The sequence below is a fragment of the Lemur catta genome, chromosome 7 (assembly GCF_020740605.2).
Source record: "Lemur catta isolate mLemCat1 chromosome 7, mLemCat1.pri, whole genome shotgun sequence".
In the NCBI taxonomy this organism is placed as follows: Eukaryota; Metazoa; Chordata; class Mammalia; order Primates; family Lemuridae; genus Lemur; species Lemur catta.
This window is the reverse complement of record NC_059134.1, coordinates 44933969-44954802: the sequence shown is the minus strand read 5'-3', so window position 1 is coordinate 44954802 and position 20834 is coordinate 44933969. Positions and strand designations below refer to the sequence as shown.

The window sequence follows — 20834 nt, the reverse complement described above, 5'->3', positions numbered from 1 at the left end:
ATTACAAGCCTTACTGAACTATTAACAATTTCTGGATACTTAAGGAGGAAATTTTCAAAGAGCAATCATTTTAGTCAAAGACCTGGGTTTGCATGCTATCTATGCCACTTACTAGTTTGGAGACATTGGTCAAGGTATTTAATGTGTTTAAGCACAATTTCTTCAATCAGGAAATTGAAGATGATAGTAATTGCTTCAGAGAGTCACTGTAAATATTACACACAGAACATTTTAGCACAGTCCCCAGCGGATGATATTAAGCATTCAATAAATTGATTTTTACCACTTATTTGCAATATTATACATAATATTATAATGTATTATTATACTACAATATAATAATAATTAGTAGTAGTAGTTTTTTTTACTATTCTTTTTATTATTCAGCTTTTCTCAATGCTTTTCTCAATAAATGGGGAGGACATATTTGTCATCTCTCTGGCAGCAAGTACCAGTGCCACAGTATGCAAAGATTATACAATCAGTCAAGCAGAAACTTTCTATATTCTCTAATATCACAGGTCTTTTGCCTTCAACTGTCAGGTAGCTACAGTAGAATAAGAGGTACTAACTGGTTGTGGAAATATCCTGAAATATCCTATTATACATGAATACAGAGCTTCAAAAACATGTTTAAATGCGATGTTGATCTGTTGTATGGAAACATAGACTTTGCAGAGATCAAACACAGAATGAATCTGACCTGTGGAAAATTAGCTTGGAACCTGGGCTCTTCCACACAAATCTTCACAAATGTGTTCTGGGTAAGCTCTTCTGGTTTTGAAAATCCTCCAGGGGAAGATTCATGAATATGTTCTGAGACATACTCTGGTAAGGAACTATTCTGAGAGCGGATTCGGTTAAGATTGATACAGCCAGGAGGGTGGGTATCTAAATTAGTTTGATACTTCAGCAGTCCTCTAAAATTAAATTAAAAAACAAACAAACAAACAAACAAACAGAGAGATGAAAAAGAGATTGAGATTAGGGGCCACAGTAAAAGAAAATAATCTCTTTTTCTTGCTAACTTTACAAAGCATTTATCTGAAAAGTGTACCTTATGTATTGTATTTAAGAGAAATTGAGATCTTAAAAATGTTAATAAATTCTTTACTGAAGGACTAAAACAAAATTTTTGACCCTAAAAACAAATGCTACAAATGTGTGACAGGGAGGAACATATGCAATCTTTCCGAGTATTCTTGAATTTGACAGCCTTTACTTCATAGACATTCATACAATCATACACAAGTTTTCATTTCAACAAACACTGTAATACTTTGCTATATCTCCAAACGCAAAGGAAAAAATACAGGGATCATATTTGATTTGGCTAAGGCTAAATAAAATAGCCTTACAGATATATAGAAAAATGTTAAACAAAAATAACAGAAATTGAAAGTTTGCCACTCTTATGGTCTGAAAACAACATATACACAGCAATCAGGTCCTAAATTTGTTTACTTTTCAATTTCTCTAAAAATAGAACCATGTAAAAAGCACAAAATAATAAATCAGGCAGGAGAGGCTTAAACCTTAACAATCTCATTCTGATTGTTTCTTCTTTTGTGACATTCTAAGACAAATCATTCAACTTTCTGTGTTCTGCATTTCTTATCAACAAGGGGTTAAGTAAGATCTACCTCATGGGGATAGTTCATAAAATGACAAACTGTACAGAGCATCAACAAGATCACTGCTGTATAAGCAAATCTTGAAGGAAAAAGTAAGATTTAGAAAAGCATTGAAAATTTTGCAGTATATTTTATTTTTATTTTAAAGAATACCAGGAAAAAAATGATTTCCAAATTATTTCTTCCTGGTTGGCTAAGAGTGTGTTATTTTTAAATTATCCTTCTTGCTCCCAAATAATTGATTTTAGTAGCTTAAAAACTATATCTTTAAATGTGCCACAGCTATAATGCTTTTTTAAAAGATAGTATTTTAAAACAAATACTATAATGTAAATAATGATACCAACAGATCCAATATATGAAAGTTAGAAAAGCAATGGCCCAGGCAGTCTCTCATGGTATTCACCATCTCTCCAACCTTTTTCCACCTTTGCTCATGTTCAGTTCCTTTTCTTTCTTCCTTTTATTTTACTTTCTTCCTTAAAACTAGCCATCATGAAGTCATTAGGGAGCATTCAGTATGTGTCAGGGGCATCTAAGTAGTGGGCTGCATTTCATGACATCCAGAGTAGACCACAGACACACATACATTTTTTTAAAGAAATACAGTAGATATGGCCATGGTACGACAAAATTGATGGATATTACACAAATGTGTGCCTTCTTTTGTCATTAATCCTTCACAAGGTTCTAGTCACATAATATAATTGCTATGATACTATACTTGGACAACGCATGAATCTGACTTAGCTTTAATTACAGTTAACAATTTACCAAAACCCGTTGCTGCCACTGACTATCCCAGGGGTAGTAGCTGACAGGTGAGTAGGTCCAAATTCACAGGCAGTTATTCTACCAGCCTTAAGTTAAACAAACATGGGCATTATGGACTTAGCACAATTCCAGGTTGTGCCACAGAGTTCAATGCGCAGTCAAATCTGGGTACCCTCCAGAAACTTAAAATCTTGTTTGGAAAATATCTTAGGAGAAGCTAAACATAAGTCAAACCATAGATAATAATTGGAATAAAGTATTTTAATAATATCTTAGTAACAAATGATAGATGCCAGGTCCAGCACAGGAAAATTTATATACATTTCACATTATCCTCACAAAAAATTGCATGAACTAGGAATGATTACTCTTATTTTACAAATTAAGAAACTATCCTAAAAGATTGAATAATACCCAGGGTCACACAGCTGATAAGTAGCAGAGATAAGATTTGAACCCAAATTTGAACTCATCATCTATTATGATTCAGCACATTAATTCACTGGATCCTCACAAAATACCTCTGAAAAAAGTAAGGAAAGAGGAAGATTAATACTTATTAAGAAAGTATCATGTCAGGAATTTTTAGAACATTTATATCTCACATTTAAATTTCAAAACAGCATTCCTATATGCCAACAACAGTCAAACTGAGAACCAAATCAAAGACTCAATATCCTTCACAATAGCAACAAAGAAAGTAAAATACCTAGGAATATATTTAACTAAGAAGGTAAAAGACCTCTACAGGGAGAACTATGAAACGCTGAGGAAGGAAATAGCAGAGGACGTAAACAGGTGGAAAACCATACCATGCACATGGGTTGGCAGAATCAACATTGTTAAAATGTCTACACTACACTTATGTGCACATATAGTAGTAACATTCATCGGGTGTTGGGCAGGTGTAGGGGGGAGAGGGGATGGGTATAGTCATACCTAATGAGTACAGGGCACACCATCTGGGGGATGGACGCGCTTGAAGCTCTGACTCAGGTGGGGCAAACGCAATATATGTAACCTAAATATGTGTACTCCCGTAATGTGTTGAAATAAAAAAAAAAAAATATCCAGCCGCCATCTATTTTCATAAGTAAAGTTTTACTGAAATACAAAAAAAAAAAAAGGAACATTCTTGTATGTATTGTTGGAGCTTTCATAAATAAGTGATAATTTACAAGTGAAAAATAGGAAGGGAAAAAGATACTAGTGAATGGCAAACAGAGACTCTGGTCAAGTTAAGAGAATGACATGGGGAGAGACGGGGGAAGTAGGCACACAGCCTATGAGGAAATAGAAGCGCTTATTATTCATCTCTAAGTTTGTATTATGTTGTAAAGGAGAAAGTTTGAAGTCTCTGTGGAATGTCTGGTACTCTCCTATAACAGGAAATAAAGGATTTTATGATATATCAAACTACATGGTTGTGGTTACTATAGTTTTTACACTCATAAGGATCTTAAGATGTGCTATCAGCATTCAATAGTGTTTCAGAATTATATTAATAGTTTCTTTCTTTTTTCCTTTTTTTTCCTCAAGAGCCATTATAGTTATCCTATTAGGTTTTTTGTTTTGTTTTTTTGTTTGTCTATTTGTTTTTAATGCCTGACTGTGACAAAGTCAGAAAATAATACAACACATTGAATGAGTCCTACTAGTTCATAATATACAATCATAAAACAATTTCATGGCAAAAGCTAAATATGAAAAAATACCACACCTGCCCCTCCCACCAAAATCACAAAATCATCCCTACATTAATTTCCTGTAAAAAAATACCTAACAAATCCAAGGAAACTGATGTGACTTTTGTTTTTGGTGATTTTTAATCCTGTTTTAAAGAGGATAAAAATATTCCTGTTTCTTAGGAAACTATTTTTTTCCTAGTATTCTATAACATGATTTTTTTTACAGTAAAAATATAACTCGCTTCTGACAGCTCTTTTTATTCTGCTTTCAAGTACAAAGAAAACGCCTTTAAGTCAAGAAAATAAAACCAAATTCCACATTTCAAAATTCACTGCAACCCTCTAGCGTCTGTGGGATCCACTAAAATGTATACTCCTTAAGGTCAAGGGTTTGTCCTGCTCCATAGCTATTTTTCTGGGGCCTAAAACAGTGCCTATAACTTATAGCAAGTGTTCAATAAATATTTATTGAATGAATAATTTGGTGACTAGAAGTGCGTAAACAACTTTTTGTTACGATTGTCGTTGAAACAGATAATCAAGGACTCTTCTGGTTTTAACAAACATTAACTTTGAACTCATTTTCTACCTTCAGAAAAGATGTCAAAAAAGTAAAATAAACTTTTAAGTGAATTCACATTGGCAGAAAGGTTGTTCTAAGTTAGTCTGCATCTTACATCACCCCTTAGCAGTGAGTACTGCTAGGTGCAGCCTGAGGAAATCTCAGCCCTGCCCTAGCCCTGAGCCACTTCTAACGATGCAGTTATCAAGAGAGTGGAGCCTACCTGTCAGTGCCATCTAGACTTAGAGTGTTTTCCTACACTAGGGATCCAGTGTGCCTCATGGAAATCCTGAGCATTCAGGTACCACCCGACCAAAGCTTTTGCCCAGTCCCCACTTTGTTTGTCTGGGCCAGTGGAGTTCTTGCCTCTGCATTCTTTCCTGAGCTCTTGTCTCTGAAACCGGAGAGTACTCTCATCCTGCAGCTTAACCAGAGTAGGGACTGTATCTGTTAATAGCTCTTACTGGTGGGGTTGCCCAAGCTTACAAGACGGGGCATCCACCATGGGTTTGTGATTTGTGCAGTTGCACGAACGCTGCTCTTAGAAAGGTCCTGTCATTGGTTCATTACTCTGTTATCACCATCTCAAAATGCTTAATAATTTTTGCTCAAGGGGCCCTGCATTTTCATTTTGCAAGAGACCCTGCAAATTAGTAGCTGGTTTTGCCACAATCCTGTGCAGCTGACAAATCTGCAGCCTGAAGCCAAAGGATTTAGGATAAGGACTTAAACCATGACATAAAATAGGCCATTTCCCTAAGTTTTCTCAACTGAGAAAAGGAGATAGTACCTGTTCCTCTCTACTTCACAGATGTATAAAGAGAAAGGTTTTAACCTCTTGTGAAGAAAAAAATATGCAAGCATCCATTACTTCTTAGTCTTTCCCCTGCTTTCACACTAGACTAAAATGGCAGTGGAGAATAACGGAATTATTTCACACTAATGTGTGAAAAACATTTCTTAAAATAAAGGTGGTCTTTGTTCTTTCTCTTTTCCTCCAACTTTCTCACCTTGTTAATTCCAGCCAGAACCACTTGTTGGTATAAGAAAGATCCCAGGAAAAAAACTGATATAAAAATTCTGTGAAAAAGTATTTGGTCTAAAGCTTAATATGTCTATTCCCAAAATGGGGAAAAAAGTAAGCTCACAGTTTGGAAGAATAAACATTCATTAATATATGTAGCTTATAGCACAAATGACTTCATGTACATGAAAATGCCCTGTATATACTGTATCTATCTATACATGTATACATATAGAATTATGCAATAAACTACAGAACTATAAGGTATCCTTATGGAAGAAAATACCACATGCCTTCAACCTCCACCTCCATCTGGTTTACAGGATTAAATATCAGCAAATATAAATAAACCATAAGCTCTTAGTCCATAATTACCATACAGAAAAATCACATTTTACCTAAAAATGAAAATCCTATGAATGGGAAATGAGAAGTGGTGAGAAACACACATATATCTTAAAGATCATACTTGTATAGAATATTGTATTTATTAACATATGAAAACATGTAAATATTAATATTACGGGGTAGGAGAATTTGGATTCCATATAAGAAAGACCTAAATCCTCAAGAATTATATTCACCCTATTCAATTTTTTAAGTGAAAAATTAAAAAACCAAAAAGAGAAAGAAAACAAAGAGAGATGGAATTTCTTTCTTCTGCGATCCAAAGAATATTTAACCACAGAAATATATGAAGACCTCCCAACAAAAATATGCCAGTCTACAATACAACCAAAATAATCAAGACAAAAACTAATTCCTCTGGTACAGGAATCAATATACTAGTTGCCATAATAACAAATTACCTAGATAATACTAAACATAAATGACAACCACAGAAAGGGAATGCAAGTTACATTTAAACAAATGCATAGATTGTTCTTTATTGTCATCTGTAATGCTTTGATAATTGAGGAAAATGGGAAGGGCCTATGAGGACAACATATTCCTAGCTAAAACTAATTAATGCAATTGAGCTTAATCCAGCCAATATTAACTGAGTAATGTCATGTGAAAGAGGTTCCATGGATAAACATGGGTAAGAAACACTCCTACCCTCAGAAACACTATAGTTTACCTACGATATAGCACTCTGCTCTATTTTCTTTCTCTCTTTCATATTGGAATGCATACTTACACAATGAGGGTAAAGAGAACAGTGGGCCTCTCTGCAATTCAACTACAACCTCTGGCTTTCTCCCAATTACCTAAAGCTTTTTACATTGTACATTATTTCGTAATTCTGGATAGATGGTATTTATGTGAATTTCTCTTCCCCCTGGACATTTTCAAGTAGTATATATGTGAATTCTTTCTCTTTCTCTTTTCTTTTTCCCTATGCAAGTCTCATTCTTCTCCTTAAGCAATGCTGCTAGAAATAGCAGGTGCCACTCTGAAGCTTGGTAATGGGCTTTAAAAAGGTATAAACAGCTCTGTTCACTGAAATGAAGAGTGCCTCAAAATGTTTCACTCATTAATTCCTCTCAAAAAACTACAAGAGAATGAAATCAATGAATATGCTCCAGGTTGCTGGGGTAGATATTTCAGAGCTGATCTTCTCATGAGACATAATTAATTACACTGACCTAGTTTCTTAATAAATCAACTGATAAAATAGAGAAAATTATATAGGTAATAATAAAAATGTGTATATACAGTATCATTTTATATCCCCTTTTTCTCTTCTAACAAATCTATGAGATATAATTATTTTTCCTTATTCTATAAATCAGGAAGCTCCATAAAAACTGATTTGCTCAAGATCACATTAGTGGTCTTCTAACAATCAATCCTGCTTCTTCTCTATTATAATCCAGGGCATCAGGCAGTTTGTTTCACTATATTTAAGGTCAAGACAGCAAACAGGCATTAAAGAGCAAAACTAAGGTAATCAACACAATTGCATGCTAACTTGGACTTATTTATGTATTTATTTTGGTACTATTATCAAATTCATCCCTTACATTTGAATACTAACTTGATGGGTAATCTAACATTTAGAGAGAACTCATAGCAAAATTCTGCTAAAAGGCATTGGTTTTTGAAATTTCTGGACTTAAATGTGATTTTTCCACATGGCAAATAGTATCTTTTCCCCATTGCTTTCTTTGCTATGCTCTGACTTAATCTCTTTGTAAAGACACATAGGCAATAAAAAAATACTGATAACACTATCTCTTCCACAATATTTTTATCAGTTCCAGGCTAGACCTAGCTTCTTTCCTTGTTATTTTCAGGTTATGTGAGAAGAATTTTGGAAGGAAAAATATCACAAAATGCACCTATGTGCCTCAAAACTAAACTTATGTATAAATATATACCCAAAATGTGTCTTGTACATATGTGTGTTCATATTTCAGGAATTCATGAATCCCTGAATCCATTCAATGATCCCTAGGAATTATGAATCCAACTTAAGAACCTCTACTCGATGGAAGGAGAAATGGGATTTTGTGACAGAAATATAATAATAGGCACCCAAATTGATAATGAGTGTGTCAGACCTATTAGAAATTAGGCAACTAGGAAGGATTAGAAGCCGCTATCACCAACACCCAAATCCTCAACCTTCTACCTACCATGGTAGTGGGCATCTAATTATAATCTCTAAGGTGGAACAAAGCTAGGCAAATCTGTAGTGTGTGTTATTTTAAGGTTCTGTTTCCGAAGTACCCATGTAGAGCCTCTATTCAAGGTAGGGACTCCTTTTATAATTATGGCTCAAGGTCTACATTAAAAGCAGTCCACCAGCCTCCCTAGAACTTTCCCAATTGCTTAGGAATAAGTGGCATAACTGTATGCCCTCTTTAACCCATAGCCACTGCTTAATTATCAACAGCATTCCTTTACACTCTCAAAAATGTCTGATTTGGACAATAAGCTATACAGTCACTACAAATCTAGAGGTAAAGAAAGGAGAGCTGAAAAGAGTGTTTAGGTAAGTAAAAATTTTCTCCCTCAGGGCTAGGATAGGATAGGTTAGCATACAACCTCTGGGCCTTCCTTCCCTGGGCTCCATTCAATTCTCATTTGACTTTCTAAGAGGAGCAGGTGCCTCCCACCAGTAGGAAGATCACCAAACCTTTCCTTCTGCTACATCAGTGCGGGTGAAGAGAGACCTCCCTGAAAGTGGCTTCTAAAAAAGAAGATACTTGGCAATCGGCACCTCTTATCACTTAACTATATTGTATAAATACCTCCATTCCTTCATAATATATCCTTAATTTCTTCCTCCTGAGGATATTTTCAAGTCAGCACAATAAAGCCCACCCCCACAAATATCCATCTAACCCTGGGTAACTTCTCGAGCTTAAACTCTTATGCACAGCCTGTGACACTGCCCGTGGTTCCTTAATGTTAGTCGACAAAGGCGACCCACTGTGTTTCCCTGGTTTAAAGAATAAGAGTTTTTAAAAACATACACACAGAAAACTGTTCCTTTTATATTCCCTGGAAAAAAAAATGATTCAAGTAGAATATAAATCAGGCTCCATGATTATCTCTTGCTAACAAGTAGTCCCAAATGGCAGAGACCTCTGCTTCAAAGAATAATTCAGGCATCACTCATATAATAAAAAGTGATCTGAGAAGTCCAGCAGAGTTGGCACGAAAAAATTATTTACACTACTAATTTGTTCTCATTCCCATGCAAACATTTGAAGAGGTCCTTCCCCTCTATCTTTTCCCCGAATTATCACATTATAATGTCTCTCACACTTGAGTAAGAATATAAAATACAATCACCACCCATGCAGCACTCCTGAGCTAACGCCAGTGGGAGTGCTGACAATGCTAAGACTGCAGAGGCTCGGGTGGCAAATCTCATTTGCAATGCATTCCTCCACAGGCCTTTCAAAGGAGCAGGGTTAGGCTCTTCAGCAGAGGCTCTGTGACATTCATAATTTCTTTTCCCTCCAATATCCCTTTTATCGCTAAGTGAGAATAACAGTATGTATCTCCTTCTAATGAGTTTTTCAAATGAAAATGAAGAAAGAAATATCCAGTTCCATACATGTCTAGAAAGAGTAAATAGTTTTATTTTTCCAAATGTCTTCAGAAATGAAATATTGTTAATGCAAACACACCAACAGCAACCACCTATTAAAAACTGGAACAAAAAATTCCTCAGGAGAAGGATTGTTTTGCAAGCTCCAAGATAAACCTTTATTGCTAAAATGAATTGAGTTTTAGAGACCTTACAATGTTTTAAAAATCATGGCCCTTTCAAGGAATATTCTTTTGATCTGCTAAGCAATTTTCACTGTATGTTCATCAAATTATTTTTGAATTGATAACAAAATTTGGGCTTTTCAGAAATGCTGTGTCTTTATGAAAAAAAATTGATTCTTCAAACAGTTAAATGTGGAGTTTCTTCCTTATACAGCTATTAGTACTGGTACTTGTATAATTTTTTCTAGCTAACATTTATTATGTCTATATACTGCCTACTTTACTGCATTCCCTTATTTAAACCAGAGAAAACACTGTAATGTAGGAAATTTTATTTATCCTATTTAATAGATTAATAAAAAGAAAAGTCAAACAGGTAGTAAGTGATGTAGCTCTTAACTACCATATTACACTGACATCTTGGAAAGGAAAATTCATTTATTTTAAAGATCTTTTTGAACACCAAAGAGAAATATCTGAGTTTAGTGTACGAGAAATGGTGTTTTTTAGGGTGGCATGAAATAGATTTGCTTATAAATAATGAAAAAAATTCTGAAATATAGATAATCAGGATAAAAACCAATTTAAGCTAAGGGCACAGATAATCATGGAACAAGAAAAGTGGGTCCTAAATAATAATGACTATAACATTTGTAGTAAAGAAAGTGAGACTTTCACCCTGTCAATATCAGATCACAAGCTCCAAGAGCACTGCTTGCACTTCCCTGGGTTTCCAGCTTTAAAGGGGATACAGGGAAGCTTTGCCAATGGGAGGCAGCAAAATTTAATGGTTAGGAATGTGAGTTCTGGTACTTGATACCTGGGTGCAAACCAGAGCTCTTCTCACTAGCCATGACAAGTTACTTCACCTCCCACTGTCCCTATCCTCTCAGCTGGACATAGGGAATAACAACAACAATAATAATAACAAATACTTAACAGGGTTGTTGGGAGGATTTAATGAAATCAAACATTAGTAAGATGAAAGATAAAGGCGCAAGTAATATTAACTGGCAATATACTTGAAGGAGAAAGTTCAGAGTAATGATGAGATTTGAAATATCATACAAGGAACAGATGAATAGAATTTAGAAAAAGGAGACGGACTCTATTTCCATGGCCCCTACAATCACCGACTTTTAAATTACAAAATAGAAATTATAGTAAAATGTATTCTGGTTCACAAAAGAAAGAATTCTGTGAAAGTTCCCAAAGACTTTGTGTCTTTCTAAAGACAGAATGGACATCTTCAGAATTAGATATTTACTTAGTAGATACATTGTAGGGAAGATAAAAAGGCGGAAAGAGATTTGGTCAAAATATCTTTTAAGCTTCTTTCAAAATTTAAGATGCTATGAACAAAAAAGTAACCTTAGACAATCACATGAAGCAACTTCTCCTCTTACTGCAAAATTCTAGTTAGGTAGAAAATTCAGCCAACAATTTCTAATCTCCTCATCTTTGAAGACTAATATTTTCTAACATTTCTTGCCCACATTGATTTGTCAATTCTATGAATTGTTAGAACTCTTATACATAAAATGTTTACATTTAAAAAATATTCAGTCTTATAATTATCTCTAGCTCTTTTAATTGACTTTTTAAAATTCCAAATCAATTATCAATGCTGGGAGACTGGAGATCATATAATATATCATTCATCTATATCTCATGGTACTTAGCACATTGATATTCAGGGAAGTAAATGCTCAGCAAATAGTGATTTTCTGTTCAAACCTAAAGTATACTGTTTAACAGAAATCTCAATATAAATCCAAGAAACTTATATCAAACAACTGCATTTTACTTCTATAATAAAAAGCTGGAAAATAAAATTATCTAGGAATTTCAAAAGTAAAGATATATCTAAGTTTCCAATGTTGGTAAAAAAAATAAATAGATTTAATTATAAATAGATGCTTTATCAATAAAGAAAGAACATTTTTCATTTTGAGAAAGTTGGAAAATTTTTAAAACAATTTTTTAGAGATAAGATCTTGCTCTGTTGGAGTGGAGTGGAGCACTCATAGCTCACTGTAACTTCTAACCCCTGGCCTCAAGTGATCCTCCCATCTCAGCTTCCTAAGTAGCTAGGACTATATAGGTGTGCACCACCATGCCAGGCTAATTTTTTTTTAATTATTTTTTGTAGAGATGCGGTCTCACTATCTTGTCCAGGCTGGTCTTGAACTTCTGGCTTCAAGCAATCCTCCTGCCTCAGCCTCCCAAAGTGCTAGGATTACAGGCAGGAGCCACTGTGCCCAGCCAGCATCTTATATTTTTATACACTCTGACAATCTTTGCCTTTTAATTGGTTTATTTTAACCATTGGAATTTATTTATTCATTTATTTATTTTTAGAGACAGTCTCGCTCTGTTGCTCAGGCTGGAATGCAGTGCCATGATCATAGCTCACTGCAACCTCAAATTTCTGGGCTCAAGTGATTCTCCTGCCTCGGCCTCCTGAGCAGCTAGGACTATAGGCACATGCCACCATGCCCCAATAATTTTAAAAAATTTATTTTTGTAGAGATGGGATCGCAAGATGTTGCCCAACCCGGCCAGAAAATTTATCAGTAGTAATTTTTCCTGTACCAGAAGCATAATCTGTGTTGCTTTATTAAAAGTTAAACTGCATAGAAAAAAATGTACACTATAGAATGTTTATTATATTGTGTATATGTTACATGATATTCATTTCAGTATTAGAATAATTATTTTCTTCATTCCTACTGACACTAAGAACTGTTAATTCAATTGTAATAGATTGATTATATATAATTTATCCTGTAAATACCTTTTTGTTATTTCTCTGTATGTATTAACATCGCCTGCTATGACACTTGTTCTACAAAAGTAAAATCGAAATTTAAATATGCTTTCCTTTTACTTCCAAAAAAGTGAAGAACTCACAACATAATCCTCTGTAAACTGAAGAAGTCTGTTTGAACTCCTGAACTTTGAAAAAAAAAAATTGACTCTATTTTGAATTACAAAGAAACAGCTTTTTTCAGGGTTTTAATTTAGTAAAACATAAAGGCAAAAGAATCTATAATTAACTATACTTTCTCTCATCTGATAAAGATAGATACATAGATCACAATTCCAGAAAAGTCAAGATAATCTTTTAAAAAAAAAATCTTGGCCAGGCACGGTGGCTCACGCCTGTAATCCTAGCCCTCTGGGAGGCCGAGGCGGGTGGATTGCTCAAGGTCAGGAGTTCGAGACCAGCCTGAGCAAGAGCGAGACCCCGTCTCTACTAAAAATAGAAAGAAATTATCTGGACAACTAAAATATATATATAGAAAAAATTAGCCGGGCATGGTGGCACATGCCTGTAGTCCCAGCTACTCGGGAGGCTGAGGCAGTAGGATTGCTTGAGCCCAGGAGTTTGAGGTTGCTGTGAGCTAGGCTGATGCCACGGCACTCTAGCCAGGGCAACAGAGCGAGACTCTGTCTCAAAAAAAATAAAAAATCTTGGCCGGGCACTGTGGCTCATACTGGTAATGCTAGCACTCTGGGAGGCTGAGGTGGAAGGATCACTTCAGCTCAGGAGTTCAAGACCAGCCTCAGCAAGAGAGAGACGGAGACCCCATGTCTACTAAAAATAGAAAAATTAGCCAGGTGCAGTGGCACGCACCTGTAGTCCCAGCTACTCAGGAGGCTGAGGCAGGAGGATTGCTTGAGCCCAGGTGTAGGAGGCTGCAGTGAGCTGTGATAATGCCACTGCACTCTAGCCCCAGCAACAGAGCAAGACGTTGTCAAAAAAAAAAAGAAAAGAAAAAACAGCCTAGTAGTAAAAAATTAGGAGTTTTTGAATCAGAATGCCTAAGTTTGAATCCAGGATCCATCAGTTAAGTAGACTTCAGCAAGTTACTTAATCTTTCTAAACCTCAGTTTTCCCACTTATAAAGAGGGATTGAGCAAATATTATTTGTCCTCATAAAATTCTGAGCATTTAATGACACAAATACTTGGCACATACAGTAAACATTGTTTAATTGTTTTAAATTACTGTTGTTATCATTAATAATATCTGCTTATTCATAGTCCACTTTATAATCATAGCCCTGGACAGGCAACCAAGTCATTTCAAGAACAGAATGTAAAGCAGATTTTCTCTACCAAGGGCTTTCCTGGTGCCCTAAACCTCCATAGAATGTGTTATTCCCACAAAGGGAAATGAGCAGAACCCAGGTCCACTGACCATGGCCCTCTTCCCTGTGAGGCAGGAATGGCTAGCTGGGAGTCGTCGTTATAATGTGTGGTCATATTTCTGATGCTCTGCAACTGTCCCTGCTAGAACCATGGTATTGAACAAAGCTTGCCAGGACATACTGCAGTCTAAAAACCCAACATTTTGAACATGCACTCTGAAATAAATATATAGTTTATGTAAATGACCTTCTGTACTGATAAATTACATTGCAAAACATTCTGAAGAAAGGACTAACAGAAAGTCTGAACCTTTCTTCAAACCCTGTTTCCCTGGAACTATTTCAAGTTAAGATAAATGGGGAATGCCAGTTGTGTTACCAGGCAACATTGTTTATTACTGGTGAATGCATCTGCACCAAGAGGGCTGTAATCGAATTACAAAATCATTCTGGGACTCACAGACCTCAGCTTCCTTGTGTGCAGCATGTTCTTGCAAGTAAGGGCGTCCCTGGAGGGGACGTGGGCTGTTACCAAGTCACTGGTTCCCATAGAGCATAAGTCTCACCCAAGGCAAGCTAGTTCATCTCTACTCATACGGTCTCCTTACTGTAAACTGAGTTGCTCCATGGGAGGTGAGGAGGAGGAGGTGGAAAATGGTTCATGAGCAACTACAGGGACTCCCACTAAAGTAGTACCTGATATGATCCTATTGACAGTCTATGTTTCCTGCCCCACAATCTTGCTAAACCATGCAAACCTGCTGCCAGATAATGGCCTATCCTTATTATATCATATAAGGGTACATGTCAAACCAAAACCAGCAAGTCTACTGCTGGTAGTCATGCAGACATTCGCACACTTCTTCTTGAAGTCCTTCATTTCTTATTACTTTTCCTTTAAAAGATACTAGGATATTATCTACAGGGGACTTTAAAAATTACAACATTATGGGAGAAGTAATTCTAGCTTTCAATTTTAATATATTTTATACTGGTTTTATTAAAATATACTGTACTAAGAATTATTTCTTTCACTCAACACTACCTTCGATTTCAAGTCATCAAATACTTTACCACTTCTTATGAAAATTCCTATAGAATTGTCTTTAATTGCCCCATTTTTAGGTACAAATAGTTTCAAAAAATATATTTTCAAACTTACCCTTGATGGGTGAAAAATTACCTATGGGGTACAACGTACACTGTTCAGGTGACGGGTACACTAAAAGCCCAGACTTCGCCACTATATAACATATACGTGTAATGGAATTCAATTTGTACTCCCTAAATCTATTAAATTTTTTAAAAATGAAAACAAAAAGACATTTAAAAATCTGTTTTAGATAAATATTTCTATGCCAAGAAAATTTTTAAAAAAAACTTACCCTGAAACATGTAACATCAGCAGCATATAGAAGACAAAGAAGAGGTTATGAGTATACCAGAAGATATCATAGTTAGAAACTCTGCAAAAAACAAATAAATCAGTTTCAATGCTACTTTACATTCCATCTCACTAAAAAGATTATGCATTATTTCAAACATGTCATAATTTTAGAAAGCTAAAATATGAGTTCATCTAAGATTTATTGTTAATACCAAAGGATTAACATACCATACAGTAAGAACTAACAAAATTATAAGTAACAATGTATTATTTTGAGGGTTCTTTGTATTTCAAATAAAGACACATGAAAATAATTAAAATAAGGTATTTATCTGAAAGTTATCATAAGGCTAAGGAGCAGGGAGTAGTCTGTTAATATGTGCTTCTGCTGTACTTTTTATCAATATTCTCAATTTTCAATTTCTACAACAACTAATGTTCTTCCCTCAATAATTATTTTAAGAGTAACTCAAGGGAAACTCAAACGGAAAGAAATTAAAATTAGTGATGGTATAAGTTTTATATTCTTTTCCTGAACAGAGTAAAAATAGAATGATATCTTGATGTTCTAAGGTAAGACAAAGAGTCTGCAAAGGGGGGGAATGATAAGCACAGTCTAAGGAATGCTTGAGAGAAATAAAAAGACTGACATTTTATTTTTTATATCTAGGGTGGATATTTATATACTAGAATCTTGGAGGTGGAGGGCAGTTTATAAAAGCTTCGTAGATGATTCTGATATACTCCCTTGAACTTTTTAGAACCCCTTACATAAGCAGCAGCCAATTGGTTCACATTTGCTCCATTCATAGTGTCTGTTATCAAAATCAATATATCATTACCATCCTTATAATTTTACACATATATGATTCTTTTTTAATCAAAATTACTAGAAGTAGAATTGCTAGATCAAAGGATATACATTTGTAATACTTTTGATACACACTGCTCATTGCTCTCTAAAAACGTGTTTATTACAAACCCAACCATAGAGTAGTATACGATTGTCTGTTTCCCCAAACACACACCCAAATTTATGTTTTCATTATTTGTTATAAGTGGGATTGGGTATATTTCATATGTGTATTACTTACGTTAAATTCTTCTGTGAATTCTCTGTTCATGATGATTACTCATTTTTATAGGTGTTTTTCTGAATTGATATGTATAAACTATTTACATTTTAAGAATGAACTGATTCCTTGTGATTGTATTAATTTGTCCAGTATCATATTTACTTTTCAATTTTTATAATGTATATTGACATGCAGAAGTTTTAGTTTTCATATTTTTAGACAGACAAATATTTCCCACATGATTCCTTATCCATTTGAGGTCTGATAAATATCCACTTAAAGTTTCTTATAAATTTTTGATGGTACCATTTTTTACATTTAACTCTGTAATTTATCTACAACTTCATTAGCTTAAACCTTACTTTCCTCAAAAGCTCGTGATGGTACCTTTATTACTTAGCAGATTCTTATATATAGCAAGGTCCCTTACAGGGCTTTCTGTTAACTTTGTTCCTTGGTTCAATGTATTGATCCTTTCTGTAAGTCCTACTCTCTCTTAAGCTTAATTATTTTAATGTTTAGTAAGGCACATCCCTCCTTTTACTTCTCTTTTGTAAGATATATTTGGATGTTCCCTCAGATGAACTTTAGAATCACTCTGCTAAATCAAAAAAAAAAAACAAACAAAATAACCTATCTGGGATTTTTATTGGAATTGTAACACTATAAAATAAAATTGAGGAAAAACTGCATCTTTATAGTATACAGCCTTTATTCAAATCTCTATATATTTTTCTCAGTGAAATTTATGTGGCTTGTTCTCTATATAACTCTCAGTTTCTTAAGTTCATAGATATTTTATGTTTCTGTTGCAATTGTGAGTGGTACATTTTTTATTTTATTCAATTTTCAAACTGATTATAGCTAGTACAGAGAAGAGCTATTTTCTATATCTGTTTGATATTCAATTACCTTTTTCAATTCTTATTTGGTGTTCACACTAAGGTTTTTCAAAATACTCTTAGATTTTCTGAGTAGACAAATTTATTTGCTTTTCTAGAAATAATAATTTGTTGTTGCATTTTTTCTAATAATTCCAAATGGGTTTTTTTGGTTTTTTTGTTTTTGTTTTTATTTTTACCAGTCAAATGTTGCATTTGTTACTCTATATAAATAACAATGGAATTAAAAACATCACCTGGGCTTTTTCCTGATTGTTGTATGAACATATCTAGTGTTTTACTGTTATTAAGTATGACCTTAATTCTGGCTTTTACATTTTTTAATTCCTAGTTTATTTACTATGGTTATGTTAATTCAGAATTAGAGTTCATATTTAATAATAGTCATTTTAAAATTGATTGAGATGAGAAAAACATTTGCATTCCTGTCATCTGTTAATAGGATGTATTAATTATTTTAATAGATAGATCCATATTAAACTATCCTTGAATTAGTAGACTACATTCATTCCACTATCAGAAATCAAACGTTGGAAACTTATTTATTCATTTAATGTGTTTAATAGTTTGTTTTCTCACTGATAAAGAGAAAAGGTAGAAAAGAAATCTATCCCCATAATCCATTTAAGAATTTCATCGTTCACACAATAGTGCTTGGAGAAAAGCAAATTAGGGGTTATAATCTCCTTTAAATAAATAAGAAAAACTGAAGATTAAGAGATGCTCAATTAATTTTTTAGAAGAGCAAATATAATAGCTCAGTTGAGAATAGCTCATTTGACAAAACTCTCTCATGGATTTTTTTTTCCAGATGTAAAATATCTATATATCTTCAATTTTGTAAATAAATATGTCAGATGCCACAATTTTCCTTCAAGAACTCCTAAAACTGAAAAGATACATTTTAAAATGATTTCTTTACCTAAGTAAAACAAAATTTCTTCCCACAAAACTGGTACCCTCATGTCCTAATGTTAGTGATTTGCCTTTCTATAAGACAATTTTTAATTCTTACAAAAAGTTTTAAAAGTGTGCTTTTCATTTGGCCCGGCTATTACACAGCTAGGGATATTTCCTTAGAACATCATTGAAAAAGTATGCAAAGACATATGAATGGGAGTGTTCGTTTCAGAATTGAAATACTGAAAAAATGGAATCAATTCAAAACATCCAACAATATGAGACTGGGAAAATATGGCATATCTACCCATACGGTGATATGCTGTCCTATCAGTAAAGAGAATGATAAAGAAATACTTATTAACGTGAAAAAATTTCATAACATAAATTTAAGTAAAAAGCAGATTTAAAATAATATAAGATGATCCTATTTTGGTTAAATATATATATATATATACACACACATACATACATATATATATGAGAAAGATTAGGAAGAGAAAAAGAGTGATTTTGGTCAGGGCAGAAATTGGAAAATGAGTGAAAAAAAGCAAGAAGAATCAAGTCTATAAAACTAAACACTACAAAGTTTACAGTGTTAATCCCTTAGTGGTGATTTTATTTGTGAGGTTTCAGGGTATATGTATGTATGTGTGTGTAGAATGTGTTTAGAAGTATAAGGATAGATTCATTTGAGTATATTATTGGGAAATTATTTCCAAAGCATATATAAATATATATATATTTGTGTGTTTCCATTAAATTTCACATTTCAACAAGTAGAATAATTGAGAATTTTTGAAGATTAGAAGAAATACATATGTTTCTTCTTTCTGCTTTCTTTAACTAAAAAGTTTGATCAGAAACATAAAACACTATAAATATTCTGAAAAACAGAATGTGTCCATCAGAAAGAACATGTCAAGGTTCTCCTGATAATATATATCTGAAATTGTTCAAAATTTCTTAACTGGAAAAATCAATATGAATACAGATATTTCTAGTTATTTTAGCAGATGTCAACCAAACATGTTTCCAAAGCTTTGTTTAACACATTATGATAAATTACAGCAAAAAAAAAAAAACTCAGGAAATTAGTTATAAAATAATTTTAAGTCACACATTCCTAGGAATCCTCAAACTCTCTATGCATACACATTGATTTTAGTCCCAGTTCTATACAGATACACTATACTTCAAAAGGAAAATCCTGAACAACTCGAGTTCCCTTGATCATCAGTTTAAGTCTCCATACCCAATTCCTTACCAGCCCAGAATATTTGACTAATACAAAGGGATTTTTCACAAACAAGAAATGATAAATAGAAACATCTCTACTTTACTCTTAGTTACCCAGAAAAATCCATTAACCAGGACATTGCATTGGTTAAATACTTTAGTTAATCAAGGCTTTTCCTATATATGAAAATGAAGACAATCTGAAGAAAATCTAAATAATCTGACAGCTGGATGTCAAAATAATGACTTTGACACTTACCTTATTGCATATGTAGAGGCTGTAATCATGAGAAATAGCACCACTACCATGCAGACCCCTGTCAGGCCAGGAACTATAAAAAATGTACATAAGTACGTTTTAACTTAAATCTTACTGAGAAAAAAGTGCAAAAAAATTATTACTTTAAAATCCAAAGTACTAGGCTGTTCTGTGGGAAGCCAAATTCAAATCATATATCTGCATGTATGTTCTCCCTCAAGCCTTTTTAAATTCAACTGTTTCAAAGTACTTAAGACAAAGCAGAGTCTTTTCTCTCTTTAACAGAAGAGTCCATTTTTGTATTCCCAAATGTTCCACTCAGAATGGCGAATATGTACTTACTTCTACAGGTACACACTATACTGAATGTCATCAATTAATGCAAAGGCACAAGGTTAACATTCAGTACCCTCACTGTTTTGGTTTCCCCACCATAGTACTAAATTTCCTTTACTCTCTACTTCTCCTTTTATGGAATTAGTAGCTCCTTCAGTTTCAATTTCAAGTAACTGCTTTTGGGCTTCACTACCTAGAAAAACTTTAAAGAAACGATAAACAAAACCTAAAGTTTCTTAAAAACCACAAAATCTAGGCAAAACATTGTAGATTAAATCAGCTGAGCATGGTGGTTCATGCCTGTAATCCTAGCTAGCACTTTGGGAGGCCAAGGTGAACGGTTCACTTGAGGCCAGGAGTTTGAAACCAGAACTTCAAGGACAGCCTGGGCAACATAGCAACACCCCATCTCTACAGAAACTTTTAAAAGTTAGCCAGGCATGGTGACACATGACTATAGTCCCAGCCACTCAGGGGGCTGACACAGGAGGATCACTTGAGCCCAGAGGTTTGAGGTTACAATGAGCTATGATGATGCCACTGCATTCTAGCCCAAGCAACTGAGCAAGACCTGTTAAAAAAAAAAAAAAGAAACAAACAAAGAAAGGGAAGGAAGGAAGGAAGGAAGGAAGGAAGGAAGGAAGGAAGGAAGGAAGGAAGGAAGGAAGAAAATTATAGTGCTGATGTTTTAAAAATACTGACAGGCATATTTCTTCTTAGTAT

General features: G+C 34.1%; 1 protein-coding gene across 5 annotated transcripts in view; it reads right to left on the bottom strand.

The window, feature by feature from the left end:
* Positions 1 to 20834, bottom strand: part of NOX4 (NADPH oxidase 4) — a 143707-nt gene that overhangs the window by 71401 nt on the left and 51472 nt on the right. For all 5 annotated transcript variants that reach the window (XM_045557151.1, XM_045557153.1, XM_045557155.1 and 2 more), the window contains 3 exons: positions 19776 to 19848; positions 15398 to 15478; positions 704 to 920 (listed from right to left, as the gene is read on the bottom strand). In XM_045557151.1, coding sequence (XP_045413107.1) covers positions 704 to 920; positions 15398 to 15478; positions 19776 to 19848 — 371 coding nt within the window. The remainder of the gene's footprint in view (positions 1 to 703; positions 921 to 15397; positions 15479 to 19775; positions 19849 to 20834) is intronic.